This window comes from Dermochelys coriacea, chromosome 2 (genome assembly GCF_009764565.3).
Source record: "Dermochelys coriacea isolate rDerCor1 chromosome 2, rDerCor1.pri.v4, whole genome shotgun sequence".
Lineage (NCBI taxonomy): Eukaryota > Metazoa > Chordata > Testudines > Dermochelyidae > Dermochelys > Dermochelys coriacea.
In genome coordinates this window covers 178,957,412-178,980,056 of record NC_050069.1, presented here as the reverse complement: position 1 = coordinate 178,980,056, position 22,645 = coordinate 178,957,412, and the positions used below count along the sequence as shown (strand labels likewise).

At 39.8% G+C, this 22,645-nt stretch overlaps 1 protein-coding gene across 6 annotated transcripts in view; it reads right to left on the bottom strand.

Annotated features, from left to right (window-relative positions):
• VPS41 (VPS41 subunit of HOPS complex) overlaps nucleotides 1-22,645 on the bottom strand; it is a 167,854-nt gene that overhangs the window by 126,655 nt on the left and 18,554 nt on the right. For 5 of the 6 annotated variants that reach the window (XM_038388387.2, XM_038388388.2, XM_043508710.1 and 2 more), the window contains 2 exons: nucleotides 10,312-10,419; nucleotides 7,321-7,398 (listed from right to left, as the gene is read on the bottom strand). In XM_038388387.2, the coding sequence (XP_038244315.1) occupies nucleotides 7,321-7,398; nucleotides 10,312-10,419 (186 nt within the window). Of the gene's footprint in view, nucleotides 1-6,515; nucleotides 6,539-7,320; nucleotides 7,399-10,311; nucleotides 10,420-22,645 lie in introns of those variants that run through there. The other variant, XM_043508714.1, reaches the window with a different exon arrangement.

Below are 22,645 nucleotides of genomic sequence, written 5' to 3'. Positions count from 1 at the left end.
TAAATGTTTGCACAGCTTTCCTCATAGCTACAAGTCCACAAGATGTCAGTTGAGGCAATAATTATATCAATTGTAGACAGTCTAAAACAAAAAACAAAGATGTAGAGGCATTTGGAATTAACACACTGTAAATCACTTCTGCACAATCCTTTGTCAGTGGAGTTATCAGGGTTTGGGGGGTTTTTGGCCTTTTAGTCATAATTTTCAAAGTGGTTGATGCATTTCATATCGCTCAATGCACTGAACCTTAATACAAAAGAACACCAGTTTGTCAAATGCACGTGATTTGAGGATGCATATCAGTTAATCTTAAGTGCCTGTCACCAACATAAACAGCCACGTTGGTGAAAGCAAAGGCATCCTAGGTGAGGAGAAGGGGTCTGTACCAGGATATTAGCATAGCAATTATGAGATCACCAAAATGCAGGGCCTAAACCAAGAAAACACCCCTCCTTTAATCCCCCCTGGCTGAAGGCCTCCAAACCTGTTGGGGCCTACTGGATTCCCTCTACTCATTTTTCTGGGAACACAGGAATTGCAAACTTGAATAGACCACCTGTTCACCTCAAGGTATCCCATCACCAACAGTGGTTAGTACCAGATGCTTCAGGAAGATGGTGTAGAAAACTCCAGCCCTAATCCTGCAAAGACTATTATGCACATGCTTAAAAATTACACACACTAAGTATTCCCATTGACTTCCCATTACTCCCAGAGCATACAGTACATGTTTAAGTCTGCACAGAATCAGAGCCAACATTCATGGCTTATGGGGTAACCTGCACAGAAGGAAAGTTTCTTCCCCACTCAGCACCTTACAGAATCACAAGCCCTAGGAGTTAAAAAAAAAAAATAAATAAAAATGAGTATAAAGGAAGAATGCAGAGAGCCCAACTATTTTCTAGAGCTGCCTGGTTTTAATTTGCAAAGTATTATAGGAAGGTACCGAATTACTTCAGTTTTCAACAGAAAGCACATAATCAACATTAGTCAGCAGAGATTCTGCAAAGGTACTTTCCACATCTCGTGCAAGTTTGACAAAGCTAAACGAACAGAAGAAACCATACTGCAAGAGTCCAGTCTTCCAAGATCAGCCTCATGTTTTGTATCAAAATCAATTTTAATCATTATGAAAGAGAAAAAAGTGGAATGTAGATAATTAGGTTCCCATATGCATATATTCCTGAGGTTGGGAAGGAGAGAAAGGGAAAAAAAAAGGGGGGGGGACTGGGAAAATGGAGAGTACCAAGGGAAAACTGTGAGGAAACTTCTCATTTATTTTGCATAACAACCATATAAATTATAAATGTCAGTTTTCAGAGGAGTCTGAGGGTATGTCTACACTACAAAATTAGGTTGATTTTATAGAAGTCTATTTTTAGAAATTGATTTTATATTGTTGATTGCGTATGTCCATACTAAGCGCATTAAGTCGGCGGAGTGAGTCCTCACTACTGTGGCTAGCATCGACTTATGAAACGTGCACTGTTGGTAGCTATCTCACAGTTCCCGCAGTCTCCACCACCCATTGGAACTCTGGGTTAAGCTCCCAATGCCTGATGGGGCAAAAACATTGTTGTGGGTGGTTTTGGGTACGTCATCAGTCGCCCCTCGCTCTGTGAAAGCGACGGCAGACAATCATTTCGTGCCTTTTTTCTGTGCAAGCATGGAGCCCGCTCAGCTCAGCATCACTGCTCCTGTTGTGTCCTGGGTGCTGCTATCAGCAGACGGTGCAGTACAACTGCTAACCGTCATCATCCACCACTTCCGCAGCAACTCTGCTCTCCTGGTGCCATGAATCCACCTTGCAGGTCCTCTCGTCGTTCAGTATAAATATCTATTCTTGTGGCATCCGTCATCCACCACTTCTGCTGCAACTCTGCTCTCCTGCAGACGCCCGACCACGGCAAGCATGGAGCCCGCTTAGCTCACCACTGCTGTTGCAGGAGGACAGCATGAGCTCGGAATACAAGTCATTGCGAGTGCATTTTTTTCACCTTCTAATCTGCAATAACCTCAGGGATGGAGGTGATGGGGGAGCCTAGAAACATTTGCACCGGGGGAAATAAAAAGGGAGAGTAAAATTTAAGATGATACATTTCTGAGAACAAAAGGGAGACTCTTTCACAGTGAATCAAGCAATTCACAGCAGACAGCACACGTGCTTTAGGTACAGGGTCACATTTTGCCTTTTATATTGAGCGCCTGCCGGTATGGTGACACACCACACATGGCTGGGCAACAGAATTTGGTTTCCATACATCCATGGTAAGGCAAAGGATACGTGGGGTTGGCTTCTTATGCATAACATGTGGGAATGGTTTCAAATTGCAGAGCCATCCTTTCCCATACCAAGCAATGGGTTCAGTTTCACATTTAAAAGGAGGAGCTGCGGTTTTCAGGTGGATGTGCAGAACACACCTCCTCCCACCCCACTGTGTGGCTATTCTCTGGGATGATCCCTTTTAGCCAAGCACAAACAGCCCAGCATGAACAGGGTCCTTTTACTGTTCCCTTACAAAAATTCCCCTATTTCAACCAGGTGACATGAATGATATCACTCTCCTGAGGCTAACAAAGAAAGATATAGACTGACTGTTGCTTGAGCTCAGTGGTCTGAGCACTGGTCTGCTAAACCCAGGGTTGTGAGTTCAATTCTTGAGGGGGCCACTTAGGGATCAGGGGAAAAAAATGGGGATTGGTCCTGCTTTGAGCAGGGGGTTGGACTACATGACCTCCTGAGGTCCCTTCCAACCCTGATATTCTATGATCTGTAGATCCTGGGCATCTGCAGACTGTCTAAGATTCCAAAGGGATCTGCACATCCATTCAAATGTGACCAAAACCCAGGACCATTTGCTGCCATGCTTTGTGCTGCAATGATTACAGAATATTTTCAAAGGACCTCCAGGAGAGCTTCATGGAGATGTCCCCGAAGGATTCCCGCTCCATCCCAGACATGTGAACAGACTTTTCCAGTAGCGGTACTGGCCGCGAATGTACCCCAATTCTTCAGGGCAAATCAAACATTAAACACCATTGCTTTTAAACCCTGTACTGTAGTTATAAATATGCACTCACCAGAGCTGCCTTCTTCAGCTTCAGGGTCGGGGATCCTGCCTTCGGAGGGTATTGGCTCCAGGGTGATGAAAAGGTTCTGGCTGCTGGGGAGAACTGATTCAGCACTTGCCTGCTGCGCATTCTCCTCCTCCTCCTCCTCATCCACAAAATCCTCCTCCGTGTTGTGCGAAACTCCCCCTTTGCAGGTGTCCATGGACAGTGATGAGGTAGTGGTAGGGTCCCCTCCTAGAATGCCATGCACTTGATCATAGAAGCGGCATGTATAGGGCTCTGACCCGGAGCGACCATTTGCCTCCTTTGTCTTTTCGTAGGCTTGCCTCAGCTCCTTAACTTTCACACGGCACTGCTATGTGTCCCTGTTGTAGCCTCTCTCCAACTTGCCCTGTGAGATTTTGGCAAATATATTTGCATTTCTTCTTTTTGATCAGAGTTCTGCCTGCACAGATGCTTCTCCCCATTCAGCAATTAGATCCAGTGTCTCCCTTCGGTCCATGCTGCAGCTCGTTTGCGATTCTGGGGGGACTGCATGGTCACCTGTGCTGCTGAGTTCACCATGCTGACCAATCAGGAAATGAAATTCAAAAGTTCCCGGGGCTTTTTCTGTGTACCTGGCTAGTGCATCGGAGTTCAAAGTGCTGTCCAGAGCGGTCACTATGGAGCACTCTGGGACAGCTCCCGGAGGCCAATACCATCGATTTACATCTGCACTACCCCAATTTCGACCCAGCAAGGTCGATTTTAGCGCTACTCCCCTTGCCGGGAGGAGTACAGAGGTCAATTTTAAGAGCCCTTTAAGTCGACGGAATGGGGTTGGTTGTGTGGACGCATTCATTTTAAAATCGACCTAATGCAGCTAAAATCAACCTAACCCAGTAGTGTAGACCAGGCTTAAGTGGCAACACCCTCTAGACTATTTTTTCCTCTTTCAGCCCAGGAATGAGTTTTCCTAATAGTGATTAGCTTAGTTAAACTAAAAGGACAGGGGTTGGGTGGGTTTTGGTACTAAAGCAATATAGTCAAGTCTCTGTCTGAAATATCTTTACCTACTATCATTACCATTAAAACCTAAGATCACTATAAATGAGAGTAATGTGTTATCTCAAAATCTTGTCTCTCACCAACAGAAGTTGGTCCAATAAAAAAAAAACAAACAAACAAACAACAATTACTTTAATCTAGAGAGAGAAGATGGGTGAGGTGGGTTTTTTTTATCCTTCCCCCAATTTATTTTTTGCATTTGGCAATATTTTGTCTATGGTCATTTTCACAGTCTCTCCTGATAATCAGTTTTCCCTGTTTGTGTAGGTCTTTCACACAGTGACAGAGAAAGAGAAGAATATTTTTAAGATACAGTAAAACATAGCTGTAAAGCCACAAAAATGGCAGACACTCTCAGGGGCATGGATAGTACCTGAAATTACATAACTCATTTCTTTTAAACAGACAGACTTTGAGTTGTTGGTGTCCTTTTAACTATACTAGAAGGAGAAAGCTGAAGCTATGCTTTTAAAAAAAAAAAATCAACTTTTTAAAAAGGTGTGTGAAATTTTAGTCTTGAAGTTCTTAATTTGCCAGGGCTGCAAATGATTCCAAGATTGCAACAATCTGAAGTAACGTTTCTTTCATGAGAAACCTTATCCTACTTACCTGAACAATCTTTTTCTTCAAATAATTAATTCCACCATTTATTTTAACAGGCCTTCAGCTGATTTACTCCTTGGAGACAGAACCCAGCAAGAACCAAGGTTAACTAGCTCTCCTTACTGCAGAGCATTTAAAAAACATCTTAGCCTTTGAGGGGTATGATTGGGGGATACTGTGTGATTCTCTCCTTCCTGTGAAGATTTTTTTTTCTCTTCACAACCCTGTGTAGGGCAAAATGGTAGACAAAGGGAAAAGAAAGGGGAAGGAAGGCTGTCCTGCTCCTTCCCCATCTGATGGTTGTGTCTCTCTGTTCTGTAATCTAGTGACTTCAGACACAGTTTAGGCTGGATGGCAGTGATTTTGGCATGGAAAGAGGCACATCAATGAGGACAAACTGCCTCAGTTGCAGCTCTCCATCTTGGGAAACAGCATTCAAGGGATTGTACGCTAAGCTTGGGAAGGGTACTTCAGAACTGTGACAGTTCACACGCATGCAGCCCTCTTTGCTTTAGAATGCCTGGTGATTAACAAAATGCATTATATTACACTACAATTTTGAACCCACATCACTCTGTCATATCAAAAACAATTTTAATCAGAATCTTAAAAGACCCCTCTTCTTCCTAAACCTTACTTAACTTCAGCTTTCTATGCTAAACTACTGATGCATTACAGCTGCTGAAAAAAGTTGAAAAAAATTAAAGATAGTAAAACTGAACAGGCACAGTTTATTTCCTTTCCCCCCTCCCCCCACATACTGTTCTCAACCCCAAGAGCAACAGAACCAATCATCCTTACAAATAAACAAGACCTGGAAAACTTCAACCTGGAATAGTAAAATTTTAGGAGAATTATAAGCAAGTGAAAAAGGGATTTTAGAATAGAAATACTTAAGTAACCTACCTTAACTTTCCTATAACAAACAAAACAGTAGCTGTTGTTAGCATTGTATGTTATAAAGCAAACGACATGCATACACATTGAGGGACTGGGGTTTTTTTGCCTCTGTTTCCTGGTAAGGCATCCATCTTATTCTTAGGTTCTGACTCTGCCTGGGATCTGTGCAGATGAGCCCTTATGCCCATGCAGTGCGCCCTACTGAAATCAAAGGGGCTTTGCGCAGGCATGTGGATTCCTTGTAGGATTGGGGCCTCAGTGATCACTAGTTGTAGGACTGGGGGGGAAGAGGAGACCTGCAACAAGAGGAAGTGTTTCAGGCACACACAGAGTCTATCTGTGGGGTAAATATAACTATCAGGCAGATGCATTTCAGGCCTGAATCTCGGGGAAAGACACTAAATGATTAATAGATTTTGGATCAGTCCCTAAATGCATACCTTAGAAATGAAGAAACTGGGTTTTAGATAAAATTCTGATCTGCCTCAAATAAATCAGATTGGAGTAAAATTACAAGTGTGTGTCTTTGGCAAATAGCACCTGTGTAAAGTAATCAGAACATGGAAGGAAGCCAGGCAAAGCCCTTCTTCCCTTGAAAGTATTTTGGGGAAGTTCTATGGCTTGTGTTACACAGAAGGTCAGGTTAGATGATCACAATGGTCCCTTCTGGCCTTGGAATCTATGAATCTATTAAATGCTGTCGGGCTGATGGAGCACAAAAAGTTAACTTGACTTTCACGAATCTCAAGTAAGGTCACTGTCAATCTGACCACTATAATATATAAAATTTCCTTCAAAGGCTTTTCCTAGGAGATTTTTTTTTTGGTGGTTTTTATTTTTTTGGAAACAATTGTGTAATTAGATTTTTCAAATATAAAAATATAACCTTTCACCTTTCATGTGCAGCAAGCTGTGTCAGCTTCAGAATATGGGTTCTATTTTGCAAACATGTTGCCATTTTGTGATAGATACTTGACAAGAGCTGATGCTGCTTTTGAAAAAGTGAGGTCTGCCCACTGGAATTTATGACAATGCTAGAAACAAAAAATTTACTAAAATAAAACAAAGCAAAAAGAAAGTAACCCATACACTCAAACCCTCCATACTTTAAAAGTGTGCATTTAATACCTTAGAACACAGCTTTAAATTCAACATTTCATTCATCCTCAATGATTCCAGAAACAATAAAAAAAAATTAAAAAAAGTAGTCTGCCTCTTCTCCTTAAATCAATACAATCCCTTAAGAGCCTAAGCTTCAAAACATTCACATAAAATATTAGCTTTATATATTTGCAGTAGATAAACTGAACTAGCAAGACAATCAATCAATTTTCAATTACTTTTGGCATCTTGATAAGATGATAGCACACATACTAGCAATCAACAATAGTCGGCTAATACCTTAAGGAAGTCAAGAACCTCTAGAGGAGGTAGATGATTATTGTTAATTACAATCACAAATATGCATTTCCTTGTCTGTAGTAATCATGAACACATCCTACAATCTGAGATGTGTCCATAAGACAATGTGTTATACTGTCTTTTTTCCATGTTCTGTATTCATCCTCATATCAGTAGGAGTTTTTGAAATGTATTTTTAAAATTTCAGGTATATTGAGAGCAATAACCTTATTTACTATTTGGTACATCACAATATTTTGCATCGCAATAAAATTTTCTAAATTATGTTTCACTTACAATGTCAACCTTTTGGGTGATGTTTCCCTGGACATCAAGTAAATAAACCTTGCCATAGTGTGTGCCAAGTGCCAAAAACTGTGATAAGAAAAAGAGAAAGAGATTGATTAAATAAATACATTGCAACTTTAAAAAAAAAAAATACCACCAGGTAAAGAACTCCAGGATATTCAGTAGATTAATTTTGAACAGCAACCTAAAAGAAGTTATTCTATGGACGAAGTTTATTTTGGATGCACCTAAAGAATAAAACAGGGCTTGAAGCCCATATTATTGTGATCGTGCAAGTTAGCTGTCAGAATGAGTCATGGGAACCCTCATCTACTGACAACTAATGGTATGTCTGCACTCTGTACGTATTGCCTCATGGACTGTGGCAGCAAATTAAAAATGTAGTGTGAAAGCAAGGGTAACACACACTTGAAAATAAAGCTATGGAAATGATTAAGAAGCTATTTACTTTTAATTCTTCTTTACAATACAATAAATATTCAAAAACAAAGCTACCAATTATTGGGCCCTTATTACACAGAATACCATAACATGGAAAGCTATTTAAAGATCTAATGCATTTAATATTATCCTGATTCTTTATTTTCTTTGACACTGTGATATTCCGACATTTAATGATGCATGCATTCACCAGCCATTTTATACTATGACAGTCTAATTATGACAAATTATTTTTCAAATAATACACATAACAGCACTACACATTTATCTGATAGATATAAAAGGGCAAATGATTCCAGGAGAGCCCCTGTTAGTTGAACTGTGTGAACCAATCCTAAATAAACCAGCAGAAACTTCAGTACTACTTGATATATGACAGTTGGTTTTTCTTCTCTTTTCTCTCTTTTTTCTATTTAACATTACTCAAATGGCCTAGGCTCCTAAATTCTCTGTATTTCACTGCATGTGAGCATGCTTCATTGCAACCTATAATGAAATGCTCAAATTTACAAGCACTACTAAGCGTGTCAGTCAAGCAGCACAATCTTTAAAAAATAACCTTACAGAAAGTCAAGGCTTAAAAGGATTTATCAAAATGGAATTGCTTAAAATAAAATTTCAGTTCAGACACTTAAAATATGAAGCTACATTAAAGAGGAGTCAAAAAAAATGGGAAAGAAGGGTTTCATTAGAAATTCATCCCCTGCAATGCCTTTCACTCCTGCAAGGTTGCCTTTTTTCAGGAAGAAAAAAAGTCCTCCGGGTAAAAAAATCAATACTGGTTAATAAAACATCAGGTGTGCAGACATAACTAGGTATGACTATTCCACTGCACAGGCCTGCTTGAATGCACCAGGTGCCAGGACGATTAGTCATCCAGTGCAGACAGCAAGCCTGGTGAAAATATGATGCTATAGCATTGAAAGAAAAATTAATTCCGGGGAGAAATTAGTCTGACTTTATAAGCCAGAATTTGGGACTCCCCAACAAAGTCAAATTGTTCTAATCAGAAGTATGTGTATAGTACGACTATAATTTCATTTGTGCCAACCCTTTTGTATGTTTTTCCTTAACCTTCCCCCACCCCTGAAGAAAAAAAAAAAAGGATCTTATGCTCTACCTTTGCTTTTAGGCTCTCTGTTGTAACAGACCAATTCCCAAAAGACCAATCCCCTAGCTTCTAATAATATTGATCCTCCTCATAAATAGTGTATCTAGTTTGCTAGAAATCTAAAAGCGTTTGGATACTTAAAACAGCCTTACTGTAGTGTCACGCTTCGTGACCCTATAGTTAAGGTCAGTATTCTGGAAATTTCCATATATAAAATTCTGTTTAATCAGTTGGGTTTAAAAAGTCACTTAAGACTGAAAAATGATCCCAGACTAGGAGGAGTTTCTTTTCAATTTTCAAAATATCTGTTTGATTTTAAGTCTTTAATGTTCAAAAGAGAGACTCACTGTTTTTCATTCATACAGTTAAATTTAACTTAAATTTAAAACATGAACTTTAACTACCCTAAAAAGGGCCTCTTGAACAGCTGCACCAGTATTCTGAAGGAAAAAAACACTCAGCACAAGTCTTAATCTTGAATGTATAACAAAACAACATATCACAGACACCCCAATGGTAGCTGGTAAGCAGCCATTATGGTCTGCCAGAAAATTATAAATTAAAAAAATACAACTGTATACATTACATTTTGTAATATATTATAACTCCTTTTTGATAGGAGTCATTAAAGTCATACACTTTCAAATGTACAGCACCTGGTCTTTAATATTTTAATATTAAAAACAAGTAAATTCAGAAAAAGAAAAAAAATGTTTAGTTGATGGACACAGTTAAAAAAATCGTAGCTGAAGTTGCCACTCCATCTTCATCTCACAAACCTGTACTTTTATTCCCATCAGTGCAAGCCCCTCTACATTCAGTGTTCTTTTCCTCTTGCGTCTTTTAGACTAATGTTATTAGTACAGGTTTTGAGTCCCACCCCCTGGTCTGAGTTTACTGAGCCTAGGCTACTTGTAAAAGATCAAGAATAAATGTATTTTAATTACTTTCCTGTTTTATTAATAAAACCTCAGTTGTCTTCCACAGATGAATACCCTCTCCAACTAAATCAGCCCCTGGCAGGATTGAGTTTGTTTGGAATGATTCAAAAGGTGCAGAGTTCTTTACTTGATCAAGCATCTTGATCCTAGCTTACGATACAGTTTTTAATTAGAACTAAATCTCACAGTAACTCATATAAACATTCCACCTTACAAAATACGGAATTCTTATCTCTTACCGCCTGAGAGAGGGAGAGAGAGAGAGAGAGAGAGAAAGAAAAACACTGTCCAACAAGAGGTTACTATTAAGTCAACTCATATTACAGTTGCTTGCACTGTACTTAGCTGAGACGATCTTCAGATTTGTCAGTTCCTTAACATAAATCTGTAACTTTTTTTGAGAGAGATAACATATAAACAGACAGATATTTTAAAAACAAGCAAACAGTTACTTCATATCCCCACCCAGAAAAAAGAAAAAGGTACCTTTTCATGCACGGTCATGCAACTGGCTGCATCCTTTTGGAGAATTTCAGTCACTCCGTTAGAAAGCCTTTCATACTTCAGCTTGGGTTCTTCTTCACTCTCCTCTTCCTATATTATTAAGAGTTTGGGGAAGAGGGAGGGAAAAGAATGAGGTTTTTTTAAGTTTAATTTAAAATACCAAATACTTAGAGATCCCCAAATACTATCACACAGCGACAGCCATAGATGGTTCTCTATGATCTCTCAACAACAGCCACTATACTTAACATTCCAATTACCGGTACCAGAGTTCTGGGTGCAACTAAATACAGTACTGTAAATAAATAAATTGATACAGTTAAACTGTAAGAGGCACTTAGTTGATTTATAACAAGCAGGGAAAATGTACATGGGTACTTTGTTAAATAAAGTTACTCATTCCCAATGAAATGGAGAAAAAATGAAGTATGGATATGGCAAAGTTGATAAAAATAAAGTATGCAGCTGTAGCCACTTTTAGCTCCGAGTTGAAGCATGCACATTACAAAAAACTTGAAGACCTTTACAAGATGCTGCACCTCGGCAGGAAGGACAGACACAAAATGCTGTAAATAAAAATAAAAATATCTACTAGGAATGTGTTACCTGTATAAGACATGTCAATGGGGTTTATTATGTTCAAACAAACAAAAAGTAGAAATGTTGCTGCAAAACTGTTCGAGAAACAGACCTGGACATAGTAACTTTCACATGGATAAACTGTGATCTAGCACGTTTCTAGGACCTCAAACCTACCCTGTTGTTACCCTTTAAACAAAGGAACTATGTAGTCATCCAATCACCATTCAGGACTGAGGAAAGGCACATAAAACTGACACAAAGTGAATGGTTAGATGAGAGAGAAAGAAAGCTAGCTGATCAAAACAAACAGTCCATCTATTTGTGTTCCTGCTACAAATGAATGCTCAAGGTGCAATACAGTATTAGGGTATTTATCTATACCAAAATGCCCTACTGCAGTTTTATATACATTTCAGATGGATACATTTTATATTTAATAGCTTCATTTGTACTATATGTTCCAAAGAATCCTCACTATGAAGTAATATATCTACAATGACACCCTCCTATTCTCAATTAGAATGAGAACATCACTATCAAAAGTAAGTATTTAGCGTATACATATTGGATATAGTGTTCTTTTTCACTTTCAGTCCTAAAATTGAAGCGCATCATTGCTGTGCACTGTTAAAACAGCTCCGGTGTTCCACCCCTCTGATGGGTGAAATGATTCTAATATGGACTTCAAAAAGGGGTGTAGGAGGTTCAATAAATATTCATAAAGCATAATGAGAGCCTGAGAAAAGGTGCTATAGATGTGCTCTTTCTTCCTGCCTAATGAGTATAAAGGTATATAACTCCCAGTGGAGAAACAAAAAAACAACAATTTTATTTAAGCCTTTCTTCAAGTAAAAACAAAGTAGTCTTTTGCTATATTAAAAGCCAATATGATTACTTAATATACTAAACTACTGAGACTGTTTAAACTATTTTCTCACATGTTATCATGATGTTCTCTTCCAGAAAACACAATAAAAATATGAAACTCTGGTAGAAATTCAATATTTCATACCACCAACTTACTGAATACATGCTAGAATAAAAGGTTCTTTTAAAATTTATTATAGAGTTTAATGGCCGAATACAAAAGGAATTAATATAGGGATGCCAACAACCATGACATAGTTGTCTGAAGTGAAATGTCAAAATGTCCAGCAAGAAAATTTTATTCAGTAAATCCAACGAAAAGTTGTTACCAGTCAGAATGACAATGTCAAATTAGAGAGCTATATACAAAGAATCAGCTAAGTTACCTGTGCTTCCAAATCCTTAACGGATGAAAATTGTAAAAAGCAAGAAAAAAAAGTAGTGCTTTTTATTTATATATTTTACAAAAATTAATACATTACTGTATTTCTTACATCATTACAAAGACTACACTTGAAATGCATCAGTGATCTGTGCATCCTGACATAAATATGTGAAGTAAAAATTCAATTCTAGGCAAACAGCCTTTGTAATAAGATTCCACATGTTGCTGAAGTCTGGACACCAATGTGAAAAGTTAATTCTAGTCTCTCAAGTATTTTGCATAAAAGCATTCATCCACGGGCCGTTAGAGAGTGTTACTGTAAATAAGTTTTGCCTGTCTTATTTATGAGTGAAAACTAAATAATTTCTCCTGCACATGCATATAAAAATATATATTCTTTCAAAACTCAGTGCACTGAAGCATTCTGCCAGGCTTCATGAAAATGTATATAAAATGAAAACTTCAAATATTAGCCACAATGATGTACCCACTTCATGCTTTCCTGACAGGCATCTTTTATGTAAAGTAAAAAAAAGTCAGGCAAAAAGGTGAATTTGAGAAATATCTGCCTCACTGTAAAAAAAGGAAATGAAAAATGATTTGTTAAAAAAAAAAATAAAAAAAAAAAATACAAGTTTACTCTATTGCCACAGACTATCACATTCTAAATGAGAGAGAAAATGTCAAACACATTTAATGTACTTGAGCTTAACATCTTACAAATATTTTCTTATCAGGAAAAGCTTTTATGCAGCCTGAACTTCTAAGGTAAACACAAGCCAGCATTAATAAAAAGCAAATCAATAATTTGTTAAATTTTAATAATCCTGCAAACCTACAAATAAAACCATCAGCAGCCTGAGTTAAGATGACAGTTAGCTGCGTTTCTATGACAACCTGGTGGAATAGTACAAGTCCTGATTTGCAGCAAAGCTAAGATATGAACAGAGTGACATTTACCCCATACAAGAAAACTCAGCTTTCCAAAAAAACCCAAAAAACAACCACAACAATTTTTCAATTAACATGGATTTTTACTAAGTGTATGGCACTTTTAATTAAAAGACAAGTCCTTTAAACCATCCTAGGACTCTCAAACATTTGCAAATAAATTTTATATCACGGTTACTTGAACTGTAGCTTAACATGTTTTTCACATTTTTGTTACTTCATAACACTTACATCAGAGTTTTAAAATTTTTGTCAAATACATTTGTTTAGGATTATTCAAACAGCACTTGAAAATATCCAAAGTTAGAAGGTTAAAAAAAAAAGTATGTAGTCGTAGAAGAAAAATTTTGAAGCGCTCTGCAAATGAGATATTGAAATCTTGGTTGAAGTAAAACAAAAAAAAGCTGGAACAACCATGCTACAGCTTAACTAATTACCAATTTGTAAACCACAGGGAATACCATTTTAAAAATTATTTTCCATTGGTTTTTCTGCTGTTCCATTTCCCTTAGATTTTCTAATTCTGAGAATGAAGACACCCAGTATATGCTATAAAGATCTTTTCCAGTTATCTTTGAATATTTCCTACTGAAAGCCATACACGAAACACACACAATTAACTAATAAGACCAAAAGAACTTCTGTTTAGAGCTGTATCCTTTGTTAATATAGAGCTCCTTAAGTGAAATGGGAAGATGCCCCTCTTTCCATTCTTCAAATCTGTCTATATCTAGTGGACGACCAACTCTTCACGAGCCAAACTATATCAAACTACAGCGAGCTAAAAAGGTGTTAGTAAGTCATTAAAAGGCCAGTTTAGTTAAAGGCAGACATCACTCGGATTTCTCAATACTAGATTCATTACCTAACTATTGAGATATTCTGAAGCAGTCTTTCCCAGCTTTGCCTACAAGGACTGCAGTAGAACCCAATATTCAACTGACATAAGGTCCTTACAAAGATGATCTCAAGAGAGAATCTGTGGGCAGTTTCTTGAGTTACTACATTAGTGAATATTCATTCCTGCAGCACAGGGTTTGTCCACATGGACTAGATGCTCTACTGGTTATGGATACCCTAATTGTGTATTGGACATTGACAATGAAGTTCCCATCCTTCCTGCATGATTTGTCATTATGAGTTTCAAAGCCTACCTAGCATGTTGCAAATAAAGCCTTTCATGGAAATAAACTTAATCAACATCCTTTGTCTTTGGAGCATAGCTTCTAATGCATCCCAACTAATACAATGGCCCCTACAGTTCTAGGCCTTGATCCAGCAATGGATTTAAACACATGCATAACTAAGCATACAACTCATCTCACTGAAGTGACTACAATGTGACAATGCACATGCTTTTAAAATTACTTGCTAAAAGGCTTCACTGTGACACACACTTTTTAGCAGTGCACTCCAGACAAGGAAAAAAGTAATTTCTCACCGCCAACTCTCACCAGACTATCTTTCAGATAACTTCTGATTTCACAATATCGGAATGAGAAACTTCAGTAAAATGCCATGTTTCAAGCTAAACAGGAGTCAACCAAAAGACGATTTCATACAGAACATTTGATTAATTAATGCTTAAAGAATATGAAGGAAGAGTTAGGCACTGCAATCCTATTAAAACCAAAAAAAAAGAGGACAATATTGAGGAATAAAGACATCCGTAGACAAGTTTTGGACTTTTAAAATAGTGATCACTGTACCACAGAGAAAAGAAATTTGAGCTAGCTGGGTGTTTTATTGACAAGATTTGTGCTACACTTCTGGTACAGACAGCTGCAGTGGCACAGGAGTCAGCAAACAGAGCTGTAAACAGGGGAGTTTGAGTGGGAGTTTTGTTGAAGGAGAAGGCTATGACAGACACGGAGGCAGCAGTGGGAGTGACCCATGTAGTGGAAGACACAATGAAGATGACTGATGTGGAAGCTGCGGTATGTAATGATACTAGAGGAGGTACCTTGTAAGAGTTTTTTCTGCATGAAATGCCATCTGATAGAGCTGATGGAGGAAAAGATCCAAGGTTTGGAGATGCAGGTGGAAAGTCTGGTTGAGTTTAGGAAGGGGTTTGAGCAGACTTTGGAGCAAAGACATAAGGTACCTGAAGGAAAAAGCTCAGACTTGCAGATGGAAACAGGGCTGGGGAATTCTGAGTGGAAACTGGGTGAGGAAAGTGGTCAGTGGAAGCAAGTGACTAAAAGAACCAGGCAGAGGAAAAGACGGGCTAGTGAAGGAGAAATAGAGCTCAGGAACAGGTTTGCAGAGTTGGAAAATGAAGAAGGGGCTCAGCAGGTAGTTGCTGAAGGTGGAAGGGCAAGGAAGAAGAGAAGAGCGGCTAGTCCTATAGGAAAAGGGGAAGAGTCAATGGAGACTACACCAAATATGAGTCCTAGGAGGATACAGGATGGGTTTTAGAGTAGCAGCCATGTTAGTCTGTATTTGCAAAAAGAAAAGGAGTACTTGTGGCACCTCAGAGACTAACAAATTTATTTGAGCATAAGCTTTCGTGAGCTACAGCTCACTTCATCGGATGCATTTGGTGGAAAATACAGTGGGGAGATTTACACACACACACACACACACACACACACACACACACAGAACATGAAACAATGGGTTTTTATCATACACACTATAAGGAGAGTGATCATTTAAGATGAGTCATCACCAGCGGGCGGAGGGGAGGAGGAAAACCTTTCATTGCGACAAGCAAGGTGGGCCATTTCCAGCAGTTAACAAGAACATCTGAGGAATAGCGGGGGGAGAAATAACATGGGGAAATAGTTTTACTTTGTGTAGTGACTCATCCACTCCCACTCTCTATTCAAGCCTAAGTTAATTGTATCCAGTTTGCAAATTAATTCCAATTCAGCAGTCTCTCGTTGGAGTCTGTTTTTGAAGCTTTTTTGTTGAAGGATAGCCATTCTTAGGTCTGTAATCGAGTGACCGTAGAGATTGAAGTGTTCTCCGACTGGTTTCTGAATGTTACCACGAATGTTACCACCCCCACGAACATGATCCAGTTCTGTGGTGACCTAGAATCCTATTTTCGACGTCTCCGACTCAAGAAATATTTCCAATGCACCTCTGACCAACATATTAACCTACAGAGACCTTCCTACCAACAGTACAAAAAGAAGGGTTCTGGGTGGACTCCTCCTGAAGATCGAAACAGCAGACTGGATTTTTACATAGAGTGCTTCCGCTGACGTGCACGGGCTGAAATTGTGGAAAAGCAGCATCGCTTGCCCCATAACCCCAGCCGTGTGGAACACAATGCCATCCACAGCCTCAGAAACAACTCTGACATCATCATCAAAAAGGCTAACAAAGGAGGTGCTGTCGTCATCATGAACAGGTCGGAATATGAACAAGAGGCTACTAGGCAGCTCTCTAACACCACTTTCTACAAGTCATTACCCTCTGATCCCACTGACGGTTACCAAAAGAAACTACAGCATTTGCTGAAGAAACTCCCTGAAAAAGCACAAGAACAAATACGCACAGACACACCCCTGGAACCCCGACCTGGGGTATTCGATCTGCTACCCAAGATCCATAAACCTGGAAATCCTGGATGCCCCATCATCTCAGGCATTGGCACCCTGACAGCACGATTGTCTGGCTAGGTAGACTTCCTCCTCGGGCCCTACGTTACCAGCACTCCCAACTATCTTCGAGACACCACTGACGTCCTGAGGAAACTACAATCCATTGGTGATCTTCCTAAAAACACCATCCTAGCTACTATGGATGTAGAAGCCCTTTACACCAACCTTCCACACAAAGATGGACTACAAGCCATCAGGAACAGTATCCCCGATAATGTCATGGCTAACCTGGTGGCTGAACTTTGCGACTCTGTCCTCTCCCATAACTATTTCACATTTAGGGGCAATGTATACCTTCAAATCAGTGGCACTGCGATGGGTACCCGCATGGCCCCACAGTATGCCAACATTTTTATGGCTGACTTAGAACAACGCTTCCTCAGCTCTCGTCCCCTAATGCCCCTACTCTACTTGCGCTACATTGATGACATCTTCATCATCTGGACCAATGGAAAAGAAGCCCTTGAGGAATTCCATCCCACCATCAACCTCAGCCTGGACCACTCCACACAAGAGATCCACTTCCTGGACACTACGGTGCTAATAAGCGATGGTCACAAACACCACCTTATATTGGAAACCTACTGACCGCTATTTCTACCTACATGCCTCTAGCTTTCATCCAGATCAGACCACACGATCTATTGTCTACAGCCAAGCTCTACGATATAACCGAATTTGCTCCAACCCCTCAGACAGAGACAAACATCTACAAGATCTCTATCATGCATTCTTATAACTACAATACCCACCTGCTGAAGTGAAGAAACAGATCGACAGAGCCAGAAGAGTACCCAGAAATCACCTATTACAGGACAGGCCCAACAAAGAAAAGAACAGAACGCCACTAGCCATCACCTTCAGCCACCAACTAAAACCTCTCCAACACATCATCAAGGATCTACAACCTATCCTGAAGGATGACCCTTCACTCTCACAGATCTTGGGATACAGGCCAAGCCTTGCTTACAGACAGCCCCCCAACCTGAAGCAAATACTCACCAGCAACCACACACCACACAACAGAACCACTAACCCAGGAACCTATCCTTGCAACAAAGCCCGTTGCCAACTCTGTCCACATATCTATTCAGGGGACACCATCATAGGGCCTAATCACATCAGCCACACTATCAGAGGCTCGTTCACCTGCGCATCGACCAATGTGATATATGCCATCATGCGCCAGCAATGCCCCTCTGCCACGTACATTGGTCAAAACTGGACAGTCTCTACGTAAAAGAATGAATGGACACAAATCAGACGTCAAGAATTATAACATTCAAAAACCAGTCGGAGAACACTTCAATCTCTACGGTCACTCGATTACAGACCTGAGAGTGGCTATCCTTCAACAAAAAAACTTCAAAAACAGACTCCAGCGAGAGACTACTGAATTGGAATTAATTTGCAAACTGGATACAATTAACTTAGGCTTCAATAGAGAGAATGGGAGAGGATGAGTCATTACACAAAGTAAAACTATTTCCCCATGTTATTTCTCCCCCCCACTCCCGACTGTTCCTCAGACCTTCTTGTTAACTGCTGGAAATGGCCTACCTTGCTTGTCACCATGAAAGGTTTTCCTCCTTCCCCCGCTTCCTGCTGGTGATGACTCATCTTAAGTGATCACTCTCCTTACAGTGTGTATGATAAAACCCATTGTTTCATGTGTGTGTGTGTGTGTGTGTGTGTGTGTGTGTGTGTGTGTGTGTGTGTGTGTGTGTGTGTGTGTGTGTGTGTGTAAGTAAATCTCCCCACTGTATTTTCCACTGAATGCATCTGATGAAGTGAGCTGTAGCTCACGAAAGCTTATGCTCAAATAAATTTGTTACTCTAAGGTGCCACAAGTACTCCTTTTCTTTTTACAGGATGGGTTGAAGAGGATTATAAGGAAGAATAGGAATGGGAAGAACTTGCAGCCAGAAGGAACAGGGGATAGACTGGAGAATAGTACCATCACCAGGAAAAGGCAGGTCTATGTGATCGGGGACTCTTTATTGAGAAGTATAGACAGGCCTGTAACCAGATCTGATCCAGAGAATAGAAGGGTGTCCTGTCTTCCAGGTGCTAAGATACAGGATGTAGACCTGAGATGGAAAAGGATCCTAAAGGGAGCAGGAAAGAATCCCCTAATTATCCTTCATGTGGGAACAAATGATATGGCTAGATTCTAGGAAATTATTAAGGGAGACTATGCTAGGCTGGGGAAGACGCTTAAGGAAATCGAAGCTCAGATGATCTTTAGTGGGATCATGCCTGTTCCTAGAGAAGGGCAACAAAGGTGTGACAAGATTATGACTATCAGTAGATGACTTAGGCAGTGATGCTATACGGAGGGCTTTGGGATGTATGGCCACTGGGAGGCATTCACGGACAGAGGACAGTTCTCTCGGGATGGACTTCATCTAAGTAGGGAAGGAAATAGACTTCTAGGATGGAGGCTGGCACAACTGATTAAGAGAGCTTTAAACTAGGAATTTGGGGGAGATGGTTGGGAGATGTCCAGATAATCTCCACACTGGATTTTAGCATTGAGAGGAAAGAAAATGAAGTAAGAAAGGACACAGCCATGGGTAGGAGAATGTATATAAGGAGGAAGGGCAGCGTGGATACCAGACTAATAGGTTATACTGGCTGTAGAATGACCGTGCCTAATAGGGTACAAAATGTGAGCAAGGCCAAAACAGCAAAAATTAAGGTGTTTGTACACCAGTGCGAGGAGCCTAGGTAACAAAATGGAGGAACTAGAGCTACTGATGCAGGAAGTGAAACCAGTTATTATAGAGATAACAGAAACATGGTGGAATAGTAGTCATGACTGGACTACAGGTATTGAAGGGTATGTGCTGTTTAGGAAAGACAGAAATAAAGATGAAGGTGGTGGAGTAGCATTGTATATCAATGATGAGGTAGAACGTAAAGAAATAAGAAGCGATGCAATGGATCAGACAGTCCGTCTGGGCAAAAATTACACTGGGGAAGAAAACTAGTAGGGCCTCCCTACGATAGTGCTTGGGGTGTGCTATAGACTGCCGGGATCTAATTTGGATATGAATAGAGCCCTTTTTAATGTTTTTAATAAAGTAAAGACTAATGGAAACTGCATGATCATGGGAGACTTTAACTTCCCAGATATAGACTGGAGGACCAGTGCTAGTAATAATAATAGGGCTCAGATTTTCCTAGATGCGGTAGCTGATGGATTCCTTCATCAAGTAGACTAGAGAGGATGCCATTTTAGATTTGGTTTTGGTGAGTAGTGAGGACCTCATAGAAGAAATGGTTGTAGGGGATAATCTTGGCTCAAGTGATCATGAGCTAATTCAGTTCAAACTGAACGGAAGATTAACAAAAATACATCTGCAGCTAGGGTTTTTGATTTCAAAAGGGCTGATTTTCAAAAATTAAGGAAATTAGTTAGGGAAGTGGATTGGGACTGAAGAACTTATGGATCTAAAGGTAGAGGAGGCCTGGGATTACTTTAAATCAAAGCTGCAGAAGCTATCAGAAGCCTGCATCCCAAGAAAGGGGGAAAAATTCATAGGCAGGAGTTGTAGACCAAGCTGGATGAGCAAGCATCTCAGAGGGGTGATTAAGAAAAAGCAGAAAGCATACAGAGAGTGGAAGATAGGAGGGATCAGCAAAGAAAGCTACCTTATTGAGGTCAGAACATGTAGGGATCAAGTGAGACAGGCTAAAAGTAGAGTAGAGTTGGACCTTGCAAAGGGAATTAAACCCAATAGTAAAAGGTTCTACAGCCATATAAATAAGAAGAAAAAGAAGGAAGAAGTGGGACCGCTAAACGCTGAGGATGGAGTGGAGGTTAAGGATAATCTATGCATGGCCCAATATCTAAACAAATAAATACTTTACCTCAGTCTTTAATAAAGCTAAAGAGGATCTTAGGGATAATGGTAGCATGACAAATGGGAATGAGGATATGGAGGTAGATATTACCATATCTGAGGTAGAAGCGAAACCTGAAACAGCTTAATGGGACTAAATCGGGGGACCCAGATAATCTTCATCCACGAATATTAAAGGAATTGGCACCTGAAATTGCAAGCCCATTAGCAGGAATTTTTAATGAATCTGTAAACTCAGGAGTCGTACCGAATGATTGGAGAATTGCTAATATAGTTCCTATTTTTAAGAAAGGAAAAAAAAGTGATCCGGGTAACTAGAGGCATGTTAGTTTGACATCACTAGTATGCAAGGTCTTGGAAAAAAAATTTTGAAGGAAAAAGAAGTTAAGGACATTGAAGTCAATGGTAAATGGGACAAAATACAACAGGTAGATCGTGCCAAACCAACCTGATCTCCTTCTTTGAAAAAAGAAAAGGAGTACTTGTGGCACCTTAGAGACTAACAAATTTATTAGAGCATAAGCTTTCATGAGCTACAGCTCACTTCATCGGATGCATTCTTTGAAAAAGTAACAGCTTTTTAGACAAAGGAAACACAGTGGATCTAATTCACCTAGATTTCAGAAAGGCATTTGATACCGTGCCACATGGGGAATTATTAGTTGAATTGGAGAAGATGGGGATCAATATGAACATCAAAAGGTGGATAAGGAATTGGTTGAAGGGGAGAGTACAACGGGTCCTACGAAAGGTGAACTGTCAGGCTGGAGGGAGGTTACTAGTGGAGTTCCTCAAGGATCAGTTTTGGGACCAATCTTATTTAATCTTTTTATTACTGACCTTGGCACAAAAAGTGGGAGTGTGCTAATAAAGTTTGCAGACGATACAAAGCTGGACGGTATTGCCAATTCAGAGAAGGATTGAGATATTATACAGGAGGATCTGGATGACCTTGTAAACTGGAGTAATAGTAATAGGATGAAATTTAATAGTGAGAAGTGTAAGGTTATGCATTTAAGGATTAGAAACAAGAATTTCAGTTATAAGCTGAGGACGCATCAATTAGAAGTAACAGAGGAGGAGAAGGACTTTGGAGCATTGGTTGATCATACGATGGACTATGAGCTGCCAATGTGATATGGCTGTGAAAAAAGCTAATGCAATTTTGGGATGCATCAGGAGAGGTATTTCCAGTAGAGATAAGGAGGTGTTAGTACTGTGATACAAGGCCATGGTAAGACCTCATCTGGAATACTGTGTGCAGTTCTGGTCTCCCATGTTTAAGAAGGATGAATTCAAACTGGAACAGGTACAGAGAAGGGCTACTAGGATGATCCGAGGAACGGAAAACCTGTCTTATGAAAGGAGACTCAAAGAGCTTGGCTTGTTTAGCCTAACCAAAAAAAGGTTGAGGAGAGATATGATTGCTCTCTATAAATATATCAGAGGGATAAATACCAGAGAGGGAGAGGAATTATTTAAGCTCAGTACCAATGTGGACACACAACAACAAATGGATATAAACTGGCCATCAGGAAGTTTTAAACTTGAAATTAGATGAAGGTTTCTAACCATCAGAGGAGTGAAGTTATGGAATAGCCTTCCAAGAGAAGTAGTGGGGGCAAAAGACCTATCTGGCTTCAACAATAAACTTGGCAAGTTTATGGTGGAGATGATATGATGGGATAACAAGATTTTGGCAATTAATTGATCTTTAACTATTCATGGTAAATACGCCCAATGGCCTGTGATGGGATGTTAGATAGGGTGGGATCTGAGTTACTACAGAGAATTCTTTCCTGGATATCTGGCTGGTGAATCTTGCCCACATGCTCAGGGTTCAGCTGATCGCCATATTTGGGGTCAGGAAGGAATTTTCCTCCAGGGCAGATTGCAAGAGGCCCTGGGGGGTTTTTGCCTTCCTCTGTAGCATGGAGCTCAGTTCACTTGCTGGAGGATTTGCTGCACCTTGAAGTCTGTAAACCATGATTTGAGGAATTCAATAGCTCAGACATAGGTGAGAGGTTTATTGCAGGAGTGGGTGGGTA